Source organism: Seriola dumerili, unplaced genomic scaffold (assembly GCF_002260705.1).
Source record: "Seriola dumerili isolate Sdu_G_001 unplaced genomic scaffold, Sdu_1.0 BDQW01000036.1, whole genome shotgun sequence".
Lineage (NCBI taxonomy): Eukaryota > Metazoa > Chordata > Actinopteri > Carangiformes > Carangidae > Seriola > Seriola dumerili.
Window position 1 is genome coordinate 4,887,936 of NW_019174291.1, and position 21,367 is coordinate 4,909,302.

The 21,367-nt window shown below is 42.0% G+C and overlaps 1 protein-coding gene across 2 annotated transcripts in view; it reads right to left on the bottom strand.

Moving 5' to 3' along the window:
- Positions 1-5,431: 5,431 nt before the first annotated feature.
- Positions 5,432-21,367, bottom strand: part of LOC111216858 (endothelin-converting enzyme 2-like) — a 28,960-nt gene continuing 13,024 nt past the window's right edge. Inside the window, exons 3-20 of one of the 2 annotated variants that reach the window (XM_022738489.1) lie at positions 20,984-21,119; positions 19,893-20,108; positions 18,091-18,215; positions 17,512-17,658; positions 16,413-16,478; positions 16,098-16,286; positions 11,726-11,868; positions 11,105-11,219; positions 10,984-10,986; positions 9,917-10,027; positions 9,702-9,800; positions 9,546-9,623; positions 9,247-9,350; positions 8,504-8,614; positions 8,065-8,132; positions 7,363-7,553; positions 7,144-7,239; positions 5,432-6,094 (exon numbers count right to left, since the gene is read on the bottom strand). In XM_022738489.1, coding sequence (XP_022594210.1) covers positions 5,918-6,094; positions 7,144-7,239; positions 7,363-7,553; positions 8,065-8,132; positions 8,504-8,614; positions 9,247-9,350; positions 9,546-9,623; positions 9,702-9,800; positions 9,917-10,027; positions 10,984-10,986; positions 11,105-11,219; positions 11,726-11,868; positions 16,098-16,286; positions 16,413-16,478; positions 17,512-17,658; positions 18,091-18,215; positions 19,893-20,108; positions 20,984-21,119 — 2,175 coding nt within the window. In that variant the 3' untranslated portion in view covers positions 5,432-5,917. The remainder of the gene's footprint in view (positions 6,095-7,143; positions 7,240-7,362; positions 7,554-8,064; positions 8,133-8,503; positions 8,615-9,246; positions 9,351-9,545; positions 9,624-9,701; positions 9,801-9,916; positions 10,028-10,983; positions 10,987-11,104; positions 11,220-11,725; positions 11,869-16,097; positions 16,287-16,412; positions 16,479-17,511; positions 17,659-18,090; positions 18,216-19,892; positions 20,109-20,983; positions 21,120-21,367) is intronic. The other variant, XM_022738490.1, reaches the window with a different exon arrangement.

Here is a 21,367-nt window from a genome sequence, read left to right on the forward strand (position 1 = left end):
TCTGTGTGTGTGTGTGTGTGTGTGTGTGTGTGTGTATTAAGTTTCCAGTTTAAGACGCTGTAAGCACCGCTCCTACTGTAAGCCCCGCCCCTGCCCCGGCGTCTCCTCTATCATCAAGACAAACACTCCAACACAGAAATGAAGTCAACCCCTCTTTCAACATGGTCAGCATTATTTCTGAAATCCTGTTGTTGGGTTGTGTAGCTGTTAGTATTACAGAAACACACAATGATTCAACAACACAACAAACAACAGCAGTTTGAACACAACAACCTTCATAAAGGTGTATTTTCTTCACATTAAATATTCGGACTGTTTTCAGTTTGTTAATTATTCTGCCACCTGCTGATTACTTAGTAATTACTTAGTACTTAAGTAAATGTACTTAGAACCATAGAGTCATCACACCTACAGGATCCTGTTAAGGACAAAAGTGACAAATGATGAAAAACAACAGATGTGTCTGCCGGAGAGTAGAATAATTGAAAACAGGGTTCAAATTATAGGTGGAAAGTGGGGGGGGATCTGAGCCCCCAGATTAAGACTTGGACCCCTCCAAAAGGGGTTTAAATAATATATCCTTCTTACCTGTAATTGTAAATATAACAATATATTTCCAATATTCATGAATGGAAGAATCTTTTCAGACATCCTTAAAGTGAACCATACCATTTCTTAACCTTGTTATTAGCTGCATATCTTCTCTGCCTGCCTCACTCCCATTCATGGCTCATGCCCTCAATTCTCTGCTCCTGAGTGTTGTACAAGCAAATTGAGACACTGTAGGTAAATGTAAGTAGCAGTAGCTAACTCTCTAGCATGTTTAATACACTTTATTTTCTGAATTAGATTGTGTCAAGTATCTAAGGATGAATGCTAATGTTAACTAGTTTCTGACTTTAGCTTTAAGTTACAGTTTATCTAACTAATGTTAGGTAGTTTCTAACTTGAGCCTAGACTTACCGGAGCGTGTCTATGTTCCCACAGCCCTATGTTAAGAAATATGGGACCATAGGGTTTCCTTTTGAGAAAAATCTTAGGCCTTGTCAACATTAACCCGGGGAAATATAACAATGCACATTCACAATGAAAACGATCTCCATCCACACTAATCGTTTTCAGAACGCTTTGCATCCACGTTCCACGCCGTCTTTACATTTATCCACCTCAGCGATCGCTTTTGTAAAGCATCGTTTTCAGTTTCGGAATTCACCGTTCTAATGTGGACGGAAGGGCTGACCGGATAAATATTACCCGGGTTAGTGTGGACATGGGCTTATGGGAACATATAAGACTGTGGGAAAATAGGGCCTAATTTTCAAAACATTCTTAGAAATGTGGGAACATAGGGCTGACCCCAGACTTACAGTGTACCAAACTAATATTAGCTGGTTTCTAACTTTACCTTAAGTTACAGTTTAGCTAATTAATGTTAGCTAGTTTCTACCTTTAGCCTTAAGTCACAGTGTGCCTAACTAATGTTAGCTAGTTTCTAACTTTAACTTTAAACAAGCAAGATTTTGTAAAGACTACAACACTTCACGGAAGCACCTGCACTGTTCTGGTGTCCCTTTAGCTCTGAAGAAAAAGTTGACCCCCCTGACTGTCATTGTTTAACTCACACTCTAAATGTTAAGAGCCATAGTGTCCACTCTGATTCTTACAGGGTAGATACAGATCACAATTTTACTTTTGATACTTGAAGTACATTTTTGTGAGATTATTTCTGTTCTTTTACTGAAATAACATAAAACTAAATGTAGGACTTTTACTGGGAGTGGAGTATTTTTACCTTTATTTTGAAGTGACATAGACAACACACATTATAAGATTTGTGTGTTTGAATCATTGTCCTTGATGTTTATTATGTTTCTGTAGATCTGCAGCTTTTGTTTCTTTCACATTCTCTGAAAATCAAATCAAACCTCCATCAGACTTCTGACAGCAGCCATCTGCAATGCAGTTCTCTGATTGGACGAGCAAAGCAGTGACGCCCCTTCAGAATAGAGACACGGTGTACAACAAGCTGAGTTTATTCTACATCAGATCTGCTGTCTTCTACTGTACACACGCATTACAGACCCCCCCCCCCCCCCCCCACACACACACACACTTTTGTCTTTCTTCACTTGTGAGGACCCTAATTAATATAATGCATTGTGAAGCTCATCATCCTGACCCACCCCTCCTCACCTAGACCTAGTTTTGACCTGAACCTTAAAACCAGACCTTAACCTTTGCATTGGACCGGCCAAAATATCCTCACCATAGTGGTCCTCACAAAGCTAGAGAGACTACACACACACACACACGCGCGCACACACACACGCACACGCACGCACATAGAGAAACAGAATCATCTTTGGCAGGGATCTGCTTCTTTCTCTACTGGACAAATGACACAGAAGCGGCATGAAATTGGACAGTGATGTCATCAGCAGTCAAAAAGTGCACGCGCGCACGCACACACACACACACACACACACGCACACAGATTGACAGTATACAGTGTGCAGTGTTGTCACAATACCAACTTTAATATCTGAATATTCAGTTTGTGTTTCAGTTGATGAAGTCCAGGGGAACAGGCTGAGAGCTCCACCTTCTGTCAGAGTCAAGTACCCGCTCTGAACAGTAACACTAAAGGGTTGTGGGTAATGAAAGCTGAGGTAACAAGTCTTTAAACTAATGTTACATTTGTACACTGTACTACTGAAACACTCTGTAACTTCTCACACTTCATATTTACTCAGTATTAATTGTTAGATACTTTATTTCTTTAATATAATTATCTGTTTTTCCATATAATATCTGTATTAATAGTCCAGCAGTTTACTGTCGAGGCTCTGATGACAGAGGGAGTCATATGGTCAGAGACATATTTTGTACTTTGGTGAAAGATAAAACAAAAAAAGTTCCACTTTTAGTCACAAACCTATGAATAAAATTATAATTTTTACTCACTATGAAAGACAATACAGGATAAAACCAGAAACATCCCTGAACACCCCATTCTTGTTTTAGTACTCGCATGCCCCTCTCTTGCCTTAGTTCCTGAATGCCCCATCCTCATTTTAATTCCCAAATACCCCACACTGCTTAAAATCTTGACTGCCCCTCATTCATTATAGATCCCAAACACCCAACCATCATTTTAGCCCCTGAAAGCCCCACACTAGTTGTACTTCCTGAAAGCCCCACGTGCGTTTTAGTAGACTAAAGGTCCCACGCTTGTTTTAGTTCGTGAACGCCCCATGCCAATTTTTAATGCTTATCATTTGTGTCCCTGAATGCACCACAACTGCCAGGTCATTATTAGCCTCATATTGTGGGGTCAGATCTCACTCTAATGACAGATGGAGTTGTTCACCTCTGAGACTAATCTGAGGTCAGGTCTGAGGTGTAAAAATAAGACAGATTTGATTTGACTTTAACCAGGATGTTTCATGGGGCTTTGTCATCAGGTCACCTCAGGTAACCTCAAGTCACATCAGGTCACCTCAGGCCTCAGACCTCAAAGTAGCTGATGACTTTTTTTTTTAAGGCTGTAATCTTAAATTTTTAAGGCAACTTTCCAAATTCATTTTTATAGTAAAATCTAACCTTTAAGGCCTTTTCCTGTTCCTCATTGTTGCAAGCACTAATGTCAGTGACAGTAACAGTTGGTTACCATGACAACACTGGCATGGTGGTTAGTGGTTACAGTGAATTAACATGTAGAGTGGTTTGAAGTATATAAGACGACTGACTAAACAACAGCATGGTTCATTCGTACATCACTTACACTGAGAAACTAAATCTGTGAGCTGTCAACACAGATCTCAGGTTGATGGGTATTTATGGGAACAAATAATAGATTGTGACACTAAGGTATTTTGATTGTTTGACTGTTCACATTAAAGTTGATTGAAAGTGAAAAGGCAACATTTTTAATTAAGGTAAACCTGTTAAACTGTAGAGTCATCCATTAACACCCCCTCAGTAATCACATGCCATTAATTTGGCCATAATTCAACAGCAAAACTGCACATCAATGTAAACAGTGCAGTACCTGTACTATAGTTTTGTACATTTTAAGGGACTTTCAGCTCTTTTAAACCCTTTAATCCATAAAGAAAACCCATTAAATTTTCTTAATACAAATACATAAACCTCAAATTTGGGGTTTATGTATTTAAAACCTGAATCCTAAAAAAATATTATTTGCAGCTGAAAATATTTAAGAACCCAAATATAAACCAACCAAACCTAATGTTGTTTTGAAGAGGTTTAGTAAATTAAGGACTGATTAAGGGAATTTCAATGGATTGTTTTTCATGGTGTTGAAATGGTGGTTATGTCATTGGAGAAGGATTAGTTCTCCAATAGCATCTGTCAGTAGAAAAATGATGTATTCAGACTGAGACAGGTGTCTTCACTGAAGTCAACACACGGACTAAGAAAGGCCGAGTGTCCGTAGAGAGCCAAAGTCCTGACATCACATCTGGATTTGGGAACATGAACACAATCTGTCAGTCTTTATGAAGAAATTAAGCATGTTCCTGACAGTGATTTTCCATAAGACCAATCAGCTCCACCACAGCAGAATAAAACCCCTGTGATTTTAAGTCAAACACTGAAAACTGCAGATCCCATCACAACCCTACAGCTCTCTTCTAAAATCAGTTTTTGTACTTGTGATCTGAGATGTGTGAAACCCCCTCCGTGTGTCTGCCCTGGAGTCGCCATGTGTCTAGGGCTTGTGGGAAATGGTGTTTGTTAAAGGCATCTAAAAAAACAGAAACACTGAATAAACAATAATATGAGAAACTACTGCCACTATCTAAACACATGAATCAAGGCACATGGTCTACTGTTGAGAAAGGCTGGATTATCTATTATTAGCAATGTTACAAATGTCAATAGGATTTTGAATTATATTTTCTGGATCAGAACCTGGTTCAGGTTTCACTTTGGCTCTGTGGATTTTACTGAAACAGACCTGTCTCAGTCTAAATCATGTTTTTGTTACTTTGAACTCACTTTTTCATCTTTAAAGTCTTTAAACAGATTTCTCTTACACAGAATAAATGTTATGATCCAGGACTGTGACATGTGGTCAGAGAGTCCTGGACCAGGACTGGGTTTAACTCTGCCCTGGAGCAGGTTTACTCAGTCCTAGATCAACTTTTGTGTGAAAAATGCAGAATAATGTAAATTTTGTCAGAAAAGCCTGTCAGCCAATCAGACGACAGCTTCCTCTGATGATCGGATAATACACACGGCCATGAATAATGATGTAACAGTTCCAATTTGTATGAGGTCATCACAGTGATGTTATCAGAGAGAGAGACGGTTTTACAGTGGTCTTCCGTACGACAGACAACACACACATGCATGCACACCCCCACACATGCACGTGCACACACACACACACACAAACACACATACATATACAGACACACACACACACAGACACACACACACACACACACAAACCAAAGCCCATTTATAATAATAATCAATAACAGTGATAAAGCAGAAATCAGCAACATCGTCCCACATGGCTTCATCATCATCATAATCATCATCATCATCATCATCATCATCATCATCGTCAGTCCTTCATGTGTCTGTGAAGTCCACTGAGTCCTTGCAGTATCCAGACAGGAAGTCAGTCTGACGTCTCCATGAACAGATTTATATGAACTATATGAAACTGAAGATCACACCTGAACCGCCCACAACCAACCCCTACTCATAATTAACAGTCTCAGCTCTTCTAATTAAGACACTAATGAGTCTGTCGATGAAGAAACTCACCTGTTAATCAACTAAATACAGACAAGTTTCCTCATGAACAGACCTGTTAATTTTCAGGCTGTCCTAATTAGCACCCTCCTCCTCCTTCCCCCAGATGTAGTCCTCTTCAGTCTGTCTACCAGACCTCACAGCGCCTCCCAGTGTTCATGGGTGTCCCCGCAGGACAGTTGAAGTGGCGGCTGAAGTCCGGAGAGTTGGCAAGCGTGCCGATCACCCTGTATCTAGGGGGGCTGTGGGGATCAGTCACCAGGCCCTCATGAGCACTCTCTGGTGTTCGAACTGAACACCACACCTGAAAAATACCCAAAAGAGGACAGACGCAGTCAGATGTTGTTTAGTGACTGATGTGTCCTTGCCCAGATGGTAAAAGGCATAAATTCAAATTACATGACATTTGTTACAGAGAGCTAAAGAGAGGGTGTCCTTGTGTTCTAGGGGGTTAAAGACTAGGGAGTTCCTTCCCTCATTTCATCTATCTCTCAGCTTTCAAATAAAGACAAGAAATGTCACAAAGAACAAAAGATAGGTCCAACAAACACATGAAAACCACAGGATGATCGACAGATCAAAAACAAAAAAAATACTGTAGTCCAGTGACTGTCTAGATATACTGTGGCCTTCATTGAGCAATAAAAAGAGAAGCGTAAGATAAAACAATCAAACACTTTCCCCTGATGATAAAAGAAGAATAAAAAGAGCTTGTGATGTGGTACTGATTTCATTTCACAGAGCACTGAGTGACCTAAAGCATTTCATCTACTGTGTGTAACAATATTTGAAGAATGCAGTGCTTCAAGCTTCAAACACTGACTTACAACTAACTAAGAACTATCTTCAGAGACTAGAGGAACCAGGAGTCCTTCAACAGATGGTCTGGTCCCCACAGAGTCCTGATCTCAGCATCATAGAGTCAGTCTGGATCACATGGGGAGACTACTGTACCAAGGAGAACGGGAGCTGGTTTAAAGGCAAATGGGGTTCACAGCAAATACTGGATCTAGCTTTTTTCTCTTTACTGAACTTTGGATGAAGTTCAATGAGAAATAAAAACTATTTATGGCTTTATTTTTGAAAACTTCATCAATCTTCATTTTACATGTATTAACTAAAAGGTATGTGCTGTATACATCTTTAAAACGAAGCAGAGACTGATATATATATATATATTAAGTTATTTGCAAAATTTTTTCTGACTCTGAGTCTGTTTACACAACAGACACATAAATCCCTACACTACATCAGAAGATATAGAACAAGGGTCACTAATGGAAACAGAAGTGGTCCCAGTACAGATCCTTGGGGGATGCCAAATTTTATTGAGAAGGTAACTGCTATGTTTACCTGGGCAAATCCCACAAAGAAGAGCTGGTCATTAGTCAGGTTGACAGCAGGAAGTCTCTTTTCCTCGCCATTTCTCTTGACCCACGATCGATAGGCCTGAAGAAGACAAACATCATTATCATGTGTGCTGATATAAAACATGATGTGATGTTCTGTTACCTCAGACTGACACAGTTCAGAACAGTTCAGTTCATCTTCATGTGACATGTTGGTACTAACATGGTATGCAGCCTTCAGTCCTCCATTGTCAGCGATGTTTTCTCCGAGTGTCTGTTTTCCATTGATGTGTTCTCCGTTGACAGTGTAGCGACTGTATTGATCCACCATACATTCTGTTCTTTGACGAAACGCCTCCACAGATGAGTTCTGCCACCATGGCCTCAAGTTACCTTCTTTATCGTACTCACGACCTGATGGACAGAGGGAGGGATAATTATTCAACCTGGCAGGTTTCTGTATGTACATTACCTCTGAACTAAATGAACTTACTCTTCTCTAAAGTAAAGTTGTTATCACCATAACTTTCTCTCATATATGTTTGAATGCATTCAGATGCACTTTACGGAGGTCATTGTATGTGGGATAAAAAGTTTAAATAAACTTTGTCCACTGGGAGAAAATCACCTTAGTAATCATTTTGAACATTCAAAAAACCACATAAAAACTTATAAACATGTACCACCACCTAGAAAGACAGCAGAAACTGTGACTGTTGCTTAATCAGCAAGCAAACGATATATTATTCTGAATATAACCTTTTTATGATTAAAATACATCCCAACAAAGAGGCTTGGTGCAGTTGAGGTTAGAAAGAAAATCCCAAAGCACAGTTTGTTTTAGCCAGTGAAACAGAGTGGGATCAAGGCCCCACATTAACATCCACAGTCAGAGTGCAGTGAACACATCATAATCCAGACTCACCCTGATCATCGAAGGCGTGAGTGAGCTCGTGACCCATCACTACTCCGATCCCACCAAAGTTCAATGCCCTGAAAACAAACATACATTAAAGTACATGAGTTAAAGGAGTTTCTCCAAACACCTGGAAGGTCCAGAAAGTTCCAGATACTAAGGGTCTAAAGTCCTGCCAGTGTCCCCTAGAGGCTGCAGTCATTAAAATCCAAAAGGTTCATCATGTGGAGCGCAAGAAGGAGATCAGGTACTTTCATCACCATCTATTCTGTTGTTTATGTATCTGTGTGTTTGTATAATAATAATGGAGTCAAGTTCACCCTATCAATGATCTAATATCAGGACATCATATACAATCACTTGACTACTTTAATTGTGCAATAAATCATAAATCACAGACAGACAGACAGGTGCACACACAGACAGGTAGATCTACAGGTAAACAGACTTGGGGTGGTCGTGGGCGTAGAAAGGAGCTTGTAGGATTCCAGCAGGGAAGACGATGCCGTTCTTACTGGGCATGTAGTATGCATTAACTGCAGGAGGAGTCATACTCCACCTAGAGGAGGAGAGGGAACAAGGATAGGAGGAGAGGGGAGAAAACAAGGAGAGCAGGAGAGGGGGAGTAAACAAGGAGAGGAGGAGTTAATTTGTGGTCCTAGCAGTCCATCTGAAAACAGCCCAGGGGTTGTGTTCACAAAGGATCCTCCAGTCCGTCTAAATTAGTTTCCTCTTCTCACCTTTACACAGAGGTGCTGAGAGAAGTCCAACTTATAAGATTTATTTAGATTTACAAATGTATCAGATATCAAAAAATCAAGTCTCTCAAGCTCTGACATTATTTATCATTATGATATCTGGTCATTGTTCTCAGTCTCTCTGTGACTGAGTTTGAAAGAATGTCTAGGTCTAGAGGATCCCTGGTGCTTTCAGGCTTCTTCCATGATAATGAATCAAACTAGAGTTTGAAGCGCATTTGTGTGCAAACCGTGACTCAGGAGTCCTCTGGACCAGAAACCTATCTCAGACTGAAGAGGTAGTTTAACACTGAAAACATTGGGAGCAACTTTTAGCCTCAAGATGTATCGTGAATATGACCACTGATTAGATGTGTGTAATTTTCTGTGACTATTACTGGTCTTTGTGGTGTTGGTACATGTTACTGGTGTTACTGGGCTGTGTCAGAATTACTGGTCTTTGTTGGGAGTCTTCCTCAGCTGGTCAGCCATCACCCGGGCTGAGAAGTTGTAGAAGTTCAACATGTTCTGGAAGAAGCTGTCGTCTGACACTTCATACTGAAACACAACAGAGCTGTTATGAAACGTGTGTGATGGTGTTTAACAGCAGGGGGCAGCAGAGCACCACCTGCTGAACTCACCCAAACATAAACATTAACTTCCTTTACATAAAAATACTCTCCCCTCATTGGCCTGTCTCCCTGCCCTACCTGTCTGCAGGTGAATGCGTGAATATTGACAGCTGTCACTCACCCCATCATAAACGTCATCCAGCTCTTTGGAGTCCAGGATGAATTCTGGGAATCCGATCATATCGTAGATTGCATCTGCCTAACGAGGGACAGACAGAAACAGTTAGTCCAATCACTACCTTTAGCTCTACCTGTCTTCCTGTTCACCTGTGTGTACCTTGTCTTTTGCAGCCTGTCTGGTGTCATGGTCCATCCAGCTGAGTCTGTCCAGAGCTTCTTTAAACGCTGAGCGGATCTCGTTGATCATCTCCTCAGCCTAAGAGAGAGTGAGAGAACACATAGCAGACTGTATCAGATCCAGGACCACTTGTGCTCACATGCTGTAGAAACGAGATCGTTATTTCTGCGGGTGTTAACCATGCAGTGACTCACAATCTCTTTGCTATGTTTGTCAAATGTTGCCTTGACAAAGAGCGCTCCCAGAGCGAATCCCAGAGTGTCATCTGTGTTCCCGATGCAGGTCTGCCAGCGTGGGGTGCAAGACTACAACAAACATAAGCAGTTAGAACAAGGAAGAACTAGCCTGAACCAGTTACAACCAGTTAGAAAGAGGTTGCAAAAGTTAAAGGAGAATGGATGTATTCGGTCACCAATGACAAACCAATGTCAGACAGACCAGTTCCCCATTTGCACCAGCACAGACACATCTTCCTGTGGTCCATGTCCAGTTATGATCAACTAGAACCAGTTTCACCTAATTAGAACAAGCTGCTGTTACATAAAATTAAAACCAATAATAAAGAGTTACAGCCAGTTACAGGTAGTTGCAAACCATTTACAGAGAGCTCCCCATTAACACCTGTACAGGTGGTAGCTTCCTGAGGTCCATAAGAGTAGACCAGTTAGAACCAGTTACAACTCCTTAGAGACAGCTGGAATCGAAAACCAATTTCCCTTCAGCACCAGCACGACATTTCTGAAGTCAGAACCAGTTAGAGCCAGCTACAGCAGGTTTAGTCCAATACCAGTTAGGAGCTGGCAGCAGAGTTGGTAGAGTCCAGGAGTCCAAAACCAGTAACAACCAGCTTGAACACATTAAGAACCAGTTACAGGTATTTGAAACCACCAAGTTCTTTCCAGTTAAAACCTGATACTACCCATTATCACCAGTTAGAGCTGGATATAGCTAAGTGGAACAAGCCAGGTAGATTTAGTTGAAGGTAGCTAGAACCAGTATCCCCCGTAAGCACCTTCCTGGAGTCGAAAACTAGTAAGAGCTAGTTTGAACCACCTGAGCACAAAAGAACCTGTTACCTCCAGTTAATACCAATCAAAGCCAGGAAGTTGAAGACATATTAAAGCCAATTAGAATGAGTTACAACCAGTTAAAGCTGCACCAGTTCACAGTTCCGACAACAGGACCAGGACTCTGAGAACCTGTCAGGGAGGAGGATTACCAACCGTTGTAACTGTACCATTAGTATTTGTAGTATTTGTACCTGCTGTAGTAAGAGAAATAACTGTATGAGTAGTAGTAACGACAGTAACAGTATTTGCATTAACAGTAGTACCAGTAGTAGTAACAACAGCAGTGGCAGCATTAGCAGTAGTGTCCTGTACCTTCTTGGTTCCGTAGAGACTCTCCAGCAGTTTGTCCTGAGCATTCTCAAAGCGTTGATCCAGACTGGCCACACTCTTCTGGACCAATGTCCACATCATGTAGTTATTCAACAGACTTAACAGAGAGACAGATAATGTTCACCATCTTTGCTTAGCCTATGAGCATGCTAACATTTGCTAATTAGCAGTAACCACAAGTCAATTAGTTCTCATTTGTTCTGCAAGTATTTAGCCACAAACCAAAGTTACTACTATAGTTCATGAGATATTTCACTCTGGACCAAAGTGGAGGACAGACTCTACTGTCCACAGGGCCATGCTGCTACTGAGGCTGAAAACTGCCCCAGCAGCAGCAGCCAGAGGAAAGCAGACAGTCTAAAATCTTTCCTCCTCATCTCTAACACCTCACGCTGGTTGGGATGTGGTTCTGATGCAGATAAACAGCTGATGACATTCTCATTATCTATTTATCACTTAGTCTATAAAACAACATAATAACAACACTTGACAGGACAGTCCTTCTCTGAGCTGGGTGGGACCTGGTTCTGATGCAGGCTTATATCAAGTCTACTGAGACTCTGTACAGGATACCGTCTGGGCAAACAAGTGTTTGTGTCTGACCTGCGGTCGGTCTTGTTGATGAGGTCGGACACCTGCTGCAGGTACTCTCTGGCGCACAGGACGACAGGCTCAGTGTCGTTCAGCTCGAGAGGAGCCAGAGAGGATGACAGGTAGTCCAACCAGTCCACGGCCGGAGCCAAGAGCTGAAACAGCAAACAACAACACACATTAAATACATAGAAACAAGACTGGAGACCAGCTACCAGGGAGACCACAGGCTGCAGGGTTCACACAAGGTCAAAGAATATAAGGATGGCTCTAAATACTACAATAACCATAAACCTCAGCTGCTGTTGCTATTGAGAAAAAAGACAGCCAGTTCTGCAGCAGCCAAAAACTGAGACCAGAACTTGACCCAACTGACCTTGATATGAAGTTTAAGATCAAATCTGACGTGAGACCTGCAGGAAAACCCAACTGTGCAGTGGTTTGGGTAATATTCAGAACCCGTCGCAATGGTTACTGAACTGATCCCAAAAGGATCACAATCAGAAAGTGAATGATCCAAGCATTTTATTAAAATGCAATATTGGCAAACTGGGGCAGAAGATTACACTTACACAGAAATGAGAGAATTTGAAGCTTTGTGATTGGATGTTTGTTTGAGAAATGCACCTTGGGAGTTGTAGTTGACTTCTCTCTTTATGTGAACAGGCTTTGATATTAAGACAGTTGTTGATCTTTTGCTCTCATGATTCAATAAGAGAGTTAAACAGTCAGTACCACCAGTAGTTACATAGGTGTCTCACTATGGACCACATGAACCAGTCTGTCCCTTAATCCATTCATCCCTCAGTCTGTCCCTCTGTCTGTCTCTCAGCAGTAATCCTCGGTGTGGGAATAGACTGCATCACCTGCGGGGGAGATGCTGAGATGAAAAACTAATCCCTGCCATCTGCTACAGCTTCATACGGTCAAAAACTAAAAACTAAGATGCTGCAGAGACAAAACACTCCAACATCCACATGTAGGCGGCTTCACCACAGGGTCTCTTTAGTACTGTTCAGGAGCCATCAAGCATTTGAAACTGTTCATACACGGCTAATAAATGTTAAGATCAAGAGTGAACTTTGACTCTCTGCATGTTTCTTGTGTTCACGATTTAATCCCAACAAAACGGTTCCAAACATGAACCTGACTGACTAAGTCCAAACTATGACTGAATGTCCTGTTTTCAATTCATTCCCCTTATTCTTTAGGTTTATTCATTATTCACACAGTTGCGAACATATACATCAGATACAGTTATGGAGCTATTTTGCATCAGTATCTATTAAAACACAGAGGGTGAACTCTGTGTTTTAATAGATACTGTGTTTGTCCTGCAGAGGGCGCTGGATGTGGAGTACGTCATTGGTTTTAGTGAAGATCTGAGTGTGTCAGGCTGTAACTGAAGGACATATCTGTGTTGCTTTGTGACGATAGTGTCTGAGGTGTGACAGACATCAGGGGGTGAAACAGTACTTATACCACAGTAGAAAAATACTTATTTTACTAAAGTAGGAGTACAGAAGTGTTGGCATCAAAATGTTCTTAAAGTATCAAAAGTAAAAGCACTCATCATGAAGAATGGCCTGTTTCAGAATACATGGTATTATATTACTGGATTGTAATGATTGATGCATTAATGCATTCATCACTTATTTAACACTTACTTTATATTGCAGCAGGGCAGATTGAGAGTTTCTCTACAGGGATCAATATGGTCCTGTAGTAAAACATCATCATTTATTTGTTGACTATAGTTTGTATCAGTCTCAGTAACGTGAATCTGCAGAATAGCTGCAGCTGTCAGATCAATGTAGTGCAGTAGAAGAAGTACCACGGATAAAACAGGTCTGCTCCAGTAATCTGTATTCTACTGTTGAATCTGTCTGGTTCTATTTGAGGTTATTTTTTATCTTTGGTTTGACTAATTTTTAAATATATTACCTGTTGTTTTTACATCATATCTTAAAGCCTTAAATTAATCAGCATCTTCCGAAATGCGGGTTTTTGTAGTGTTGTTTATGATACAAATCTGAATATTTTCTCTTTCTTTCTTTCCTTCTTTCTTTCTTTCTATGTGTATGTACATACTGTATTTGGGTAGCCATATCTGGTTTTACATACATTCTAAGCATAAGTAAATATCAAGCATCAACTTTTGAGGCTGGAAAATGAAGCCAACACTGAAGAACCAAAAGCTGCAGTTCCTCTAATGACCACTAGAGTCTGGCTCCAACACTGAGTCAATCCCCACAGACTCACGTGTTAAAATGTCCAACTTTACAGCAGAAATAAACATGTTTACGGCCTGGTACAAAAACAGTTTTGGTCTCTAGAGCTAATTTCCCCCTTCATGACAACTGTTTATATAACTCCCCTGTTTATATTTTATTAAGGCTTAAAGTTATGGAGAATTGTGTCCTCTTTGAGTGACAGGTGGGTGTTGTCACTTACCACTAACTGTCTGCTCTGTGTCACCTCAGCTCACTCAGTCACTGAACATATCCTCTTTGTGGTGTTGGAGCCTTTTGGAGGACTTTTAATGTAAATATGAGACAGATAATTTGACTTGCTTCCCAAATGACCAACAGAACATGAGGAGGTCTGCACTGCTGTTTGTTATTTATAGCCTGTTTGTATGTGTTAGCACTAATTAGCAGGTATCAGTGTCTGCGCTCATCATACCTGACTTGTTAGCCAGCAAATAAATTAGCCTTGGCCACCCAGCTGTGCTAATGATGCTAATGGGAGCGTATGCCTGCCACAGTCATTAAACCGGCATCATGCACCAAAGTCTTATCTCCACACGCCCCTCCTCTTTGACCATTTTTGGATGAGCTGGGAGTTGGGGGTGGAGTCAGACACTGCCAAGATGGCGACAGTGGAGCAGCTCACTCTGAGCATGAAAACTGCTCTTTAGAAACCTGTGGGTGACGTCACAGAGGCTACGTCCGTCTTTATCCAATCATGGATTTAGCCAATCATGAATAAAAGCTTCATGCTGCACAGAGACCTGTGTAAAGTTTACTGAGAACAGTTTAACCTGTGTCTTCAGCTCCACGAACCTTCAGTCATAGTGACTGCACAAATGACTTCACACATGAAGCAGTCATGAAAGTAGAGAAGCTGCTCCACAGTCAGCTGACAGATGTCTCTACTGTCACTCTACCGTCGCTTTACTGGACTCCATGTGTTTGACATAGGAAGGTCACGATTCACCTGCACTGAGAGGTTCTGTATCTGAAGTCTCCTTCATGCTTAGCCACGTTTATATAATAACTGTCGTTTAACCTCTCTCTCTCTCTCTCTCTCTCTCTCTCTCAGAGATGCAGGCACATAGCAACAGCTCATGGCAACAGTCACCATGGTGACCCCAGAAGCATCTGCAGCCCTGAAGGACAGAGAGCTGCAACATAGAGAGACAGCTACAGTAGAACACAGCGTCAGAGCACTGCTCCTCTCTCACAGCTCCTCTCATCATTTTAACAGCTGTTTATCATCCACAATGTTAAATACTGAATCTGTCAGCTGTAACACTGCACACACATTAGACAGTCAATCATACACAATCTGCTGCACACACTCACAGTTCATTAGTACAAACAGTGGTACAAACAGTACAAACTGGTGCTTTCTCCTCCAGCACACTGATGGGAAGTGCTGTGCCATGCGGCTATTATTATACTTATACAGCTATTGTAATGAAGAGTAGGTGCTTGTGTATTAATTTACTGTTATTTTATTACAAAAGTCATAAAGAAATCAAGGGAAGCACATTTAATAAAGCCCTGGGGGTGGGAGTGGATGAACAAGGTTAAAGAGTACCTGCCCGTACGCGACGCTCTAAGAAGTACAGCGAACGCACCCGCAAGGAGGCAGGGATAATCTGATTGATCAACACTATACCCAGCCTTCTGTTGGTTGGGAGATTTTGGCAGGGTTATTGCACAGAAAATCCAAGAGCAGAGATGAAATCCGAGAGCAGAAGTTTTGGGAGCGCAAAGAAACAACCTGAGCACAAGAAGAACACCTGAAGCTTGAGCGTAGGAAATCCGTGCAAGCAACTATATATCTGAGTGCAAGCACACAGTTTGAGCAGGAACAGGAGCAGAGGCTACTTGAGTGCGAGGGCATGGTTTTGAGAGACAATATTACAAAATCTGAATGTGAAATCAATAAATCATGTCCTCAAATTGATAAACCACGCTCTTGAATAAAGATAGGAAAAAACCTCCATAGTCTTGATCACGTTCAGTCCTGACTGTGACCCCTCACACAAAGTACAGGGTCAAATCCAGGCAAGTACTTTTTAACCCACATAAACACATACTCCTCGTACCCACCCAGACTGTTAGCAGACCCTCCCAGGTGTTGTTGCCCTCACCTGTAGTTCAGCAATGGTGACCTTGTGATAGATCTTCTCCTCATCACGGCGCTGGTCCTGTGGGACGGTGATGTTGGCAAGCGCCGTCTCAAACTCCAGGATCTGCTGCATCTGTAGCTGAGTGGAGCTCCTCTCCCCACCGAGCAGCATCCCCAGCTCCACCATGTAGTCCAGGTACGCCGCCAGAACCTGGGACCAGCCGGGCAGGAGTGGGGACACACAAGTAAAACCAGTTTCACAGATTTGTACTAGTAGCTGCCTTCTGATATCATATCTGTAATAATCTTAATAAACCACGACTGGAAAAATTCTCACCTTCTCATTGGCTGTCTTGTTGAGGTAATAGTCCCTGGATGGCAGGAAGAGTCCTGATTGGTCCACCTACAGAGGAGGTCACCAGGTGAATGAAACACCACCTCAGATCATCATATAGCTAACTGCAGCCTAAGGTGATGATCACACACAGATGCTACAGCTGCATCAGCCTCAAAAACACCTGGAACCTTTGGACCAATCAGCTTGGGGCACATGGCAGCCACACATCCAACATGTCAGCTGAGTTGTACCTCAACACAACAGTTTGCATTATGTTAGGTAATGATTACGTTCATAATCAATTTCAAGATTCAGGATTCAACTGATTACTGTTGTAAGACTCAACCAGCCAATCTCTCCTTCCTGAGTTTCAGCTTTGAATAATGATCAGAACAATATGATGTCACAGTAAAGTTGACCTTTGACCTTTTGGACATAAAATGTCATCACTTCAACATTTAATCCTTTTAGACATTTGTGTTTAATTGTGTCATAATTACTGTATGAACTGAAACTTGTCATCTAAAACTTGTGATTTCAATTTATGGACAAAAACATGTTTTGTGAGGTCACAGCAACCTTGACCTTTGACCTTTGACCTTTGACCACCAAACTGTACTCAGTTCATCCTTTAGTCCACGCGAATGTCTGGGCCAAATTAGAAGAAAATCCCTCAAAATAGTGCTGTACTCCAGAAGATGTGCTGAAATGTGCCATTATTAGTAAAAATATGAATGAGAACAAATATAAAAGCCGAAATTTCAAAGACAAAACATAAACAAACTATTTGGAGCAAAAATTTAAGTACTATTTTCATGCTTATAGAGGCAATTATTTTTTCAATTAATCAGTCAGTTATCAGAGTCCTTTAAGGACTTGTTGTCCATGTTTGACAGAGACTCTTCTGTTTGCTGATGGTTGCTGGTTTTGTTTCACCGTCTTCTCTCAGTGAGGTTGGTTACAGATAAACTGTGATGAACTTCTGAAGCTAGTTCGATATTTAGTCATAAAGGTTTGGTTGGTTGAATAAAAGTCAACATCTGTCTGTCACCTTCGTACTTTGTTAACCCTCTGTGATCTGATTCTAGGCCTGGCTTACTTCGATGACGTTGCTGTTGGAGTTTTTGGGATCAGCACTGACTCCCACACTGAAGAAAGGATTAGCTCTGTACGGACCCGAAACCACCTTCAGAACCTCCATGAAGTTCTCCTTCTCCCAGGGACCCGTCATGTTCCAGCCGCCGATCTAAAGAGAGAGTTCAGAGAGAGTCTGATCCATGAGACCGGCACCTGAGACCAGCAACTAAGCACGAGCAGCTGAGACCATCTTCTGTTAAACACATTTACATCTTTAAAGACAAGGACTCATAAAACTCTACTTGTTTGCTGATGACAGCCTCTTTTTCACAGTGATTTGTTTACTAATATTGACACTCTTAATCTCCTACATCACACTTTCAATTACAATAATGAGATCTCATATCAAATGAGAAGACCCAGACAGAGAGATAGATTCATCTCAGTGGCTCCGTACATCAGGAAATCTTGCGGATCAGAAGATTCGTGTCTCACTGTAAAAAAAACTCTATCGTCCTGATCATGTAAGTTTTTAAAAACCATGGCCTTAAACCATGTGCACCTGAGTGATGCAGTGGCGACAATGTGTATGGCTGGTTACCTTGGCGATGAGGTCTATGAGAGGCTGAGCTCCCAGCTCTTCAATCCTCTGTGTGTTGAGACAGGACAGGTAGTAGGACTGGGTCTTCCTCTCCGCCTCGCTGCTGCCATTAAAGGTCCCGTTCTCTAAAGAGTAATACAACACATAGTCAGGGACACCTGTCCTGGAAGACCTGGGGACTTTCAATGACCCGAAACAGAAAACCACAAAAGATACTAACTTTAAACTGAGCTGTAAACCTCCTCTCTTTCTACCTTATCATTCATCCCTTGTGTCAACTTTTGTCCAACAGAATTATAAGAAAAGATTCAACTGCTCTGATTCTAAAATAACCTTTACCATATCTTAACACTGAACTTAACACTTCCAGCTGTGGGGCAGGAGGAAAAATTACAGATGTTCAGCTGATCCTGGGCATGTAGCGTCCCAGTCTGGGTCAAACAAAACCAAACAGTGTGTGAAGGTACCCCAACACCTAACCCTAACCCTAACACTAACCAGGGGTGGACAGTAACAAAGTATTATTACTTGTGTACTGTACTTGAGTATATTTTTCAGTATCTGTACTTTGAGTATTTTCTTTTTTGTAAACTTCTGACTTTTATTTCTCTACACTTAAAAGACTACATTTCCACTACATTTCTATGAAGGACTCTTACTTTGAAGCAGCTTTTAGTCAGTGAGTGGATTTTCTTTTATTTTGAAAAATGTGATAGACCATAGGCTGTGTTGATCATAGAGAATCACAACTCCTCCACTGTCAGTCATGTTTGAACCTGTCAGGGTCCTAATGATGGCGACGTTAGATAAAGATGAGGCTGAAGATTCTTCACCATCTGAGGTCTGAGCTCTGTGTTTGAAGCTTTAAAGAAAGATTCATTTAGTTTGAATGTTTGCTGTGTTTACCACGACCAGACTTCATCACTGACTAAAAAAAGAAATATGAAAATGACAATGGCTTCTTTTGTTGATTCGGTTGTTTTTATGGCCATTTCTATATCCTTTGTATCATATTCTACAAGCTTTATGGTATGGAGGTTCTACACGTAAGTCAGTGCAGTGTTTCAGAGTCATGAGGTTCTGTATAGCACTGTGGAAAAATACACAACAACAAACAACAAATACTGCATTATTTTTTAAGTCAAGTACTCCAGTACTTTAACTCAGGTAAAGATCTGACTGAACAACATTCTCTTGTATTGGAGTCACATTTGACCAGGAGGATCTGTGCTCTGCCCACCTGTGACCCCAACAGTAACCCTAGCTGCTACGCTGATTTTAAACATGTTTTTATATCTATGACTGGAACCAGAACATTAACATCAGGTGTGTGTCTGTGTGTGTGTGTGGAATGACTGATGATAATTAACAACAAAACCAGCCACAAACAGAGAAAATGGCAAACAAGTAGGAAAACTACTGAGTGAGAGAGTTGTCATCATCCACATTTACAGCGATTTCTTTCCGTCTTTGCTCTGGATTGAACATAAATGAATGAAATCTCTGAGTTTAATCCTTCAGTCTGTAGCTTCTCCATCTTGACTAAGAAATCTGTTTAGATTGGTGGAAGTCAGTCTCCATGTGTGGGTCATCTAGTCTCTGCAGGTTTTGGTCTGGTCCTCAGGTCTGTCCCCAGCTCAGGGTATGTGGACCATGACTGTATGAAGCCTGAGAGGCAAAACCCAGGGCAGCAAAACTTCATTAAGAACCCGGTTCTGCTCATTTAACTGAGTAAAACCAGCTTAAAGTGATGATGTTAGTGTTGGCCAGTCTCTCTCCACCTCTCCACCCAGCTGTCTTACCCAGCAGGTGTTTGAGCAGCGCCTGGTTCTGCTCCCAGATGCTGTTGAAGGTGGACCAACGCGAGCGCCCATCAGGCAGCGGATTCTTCCTCATCCAGCCTCCGCAGGCAAACTGGTAGAAGTCATGGCAGGGGTCAACGCTGCGGTCCATCGCCTCCACCATCTGACTGGCCACTGTGACGCAAGCCTCTGACAGGCACAGGCCATGCCCACTGTCTGCATGGCATCATGGGAAAAAAAATAGAAGAATAAATAACTGAGGGTGAACCAGAGAGGACAGAAATCTGAAGCTGCAGGAGGCAAGCGAGGGTGAAAGGATAAGAAAGGAAAGGAAAGAGGAGGCAGGAAAAGACAGGAGGAGGTAAAGGACTGAAGGAGGTAGGGAAGGAAAGGAGGAGTTAGATACGGATGGGCGGGGGTAGGAAAGGAAGGGAAAGATAATAAAAGGAATGGGGAGGAAGGGAAGGAAGGGATGGGCTGAGAAGGAAAGGAGGAGGCAGAGAAGAAATAACGATGAAAGTAATGAAGGACATGCAGGGGTAGGAAAGGAAGGGAGAGGGGAGGCTTGGAAGGAAATGTAGAAAAGGAAAGATATTAAATAAAGAGAATGAAAAAGAAGGAAATGGGAGACTGAGATGTATAAAGAAGGTGGAGGTGGAAAGGGTAAAGTGGGGGTAGAAAACGAGGGATGGAAATGAAAGGAAAGGGAAGGAAACAAAAATGCAGGAGATAGGGAAGTAGGGGAGGAGGAAAGGAGGACACAGATAAGTAAGGGGAGAGGTGGAGCGGGCTAAACAGGGGAAGGAAAGGAAGACAAGAAATGGAAGAGGAGGCAAGGAAGAGGAGATGGAAATAAGGATGTAGGGAAGGAAAGGAGGAGGTAAAAAAGGAGAGGTGTGGGTAGGAAAGGGGGAAATGGAGAGGAAAGGGATGGGAGGGAAGGAAAGGAGGAGGTAGTGAAGGGTACACAGGGTTAAGAGGAGGAGGAGGTAGAAAAGGATAGACAAGGGTAGGAAAGAAAAGGAAAGGAAACAGGAAAGAAGGAAGTAGAGAAGGAGAGGAGGAGGCAGGTGTATGTGTGATGTATGCACCTGAACTGAGTCGCAGTCCAAGGACCAGCAGACAGGCCAGCAGGGCCAGCAGGGCAGCCAGGAGCAGGACGGAGAGCAGAACCTCCAGCTGAGTCCTCCTGCCCAGGATGTCCACTCCTCCCTTCCTGAAGCCCACCTGAGACAGAGACCCACAGAGACTCACAAAGACTCACAGAGACCCACAGAGACTCACAGAGACTCACAGAGACTCACAGAGACCCACAGAGACTCACAGAGACTCACAGAGACTCACAAAGACTCACAAAGACTCACAGAGACCCACAGAGACTCACAGAGACTCACAGAGACTCACAGAGACCCACAGAGACTCACAGAGACTCACAGAGACTCACAGAGACTCACAGAGACTCACAAAGACTCACA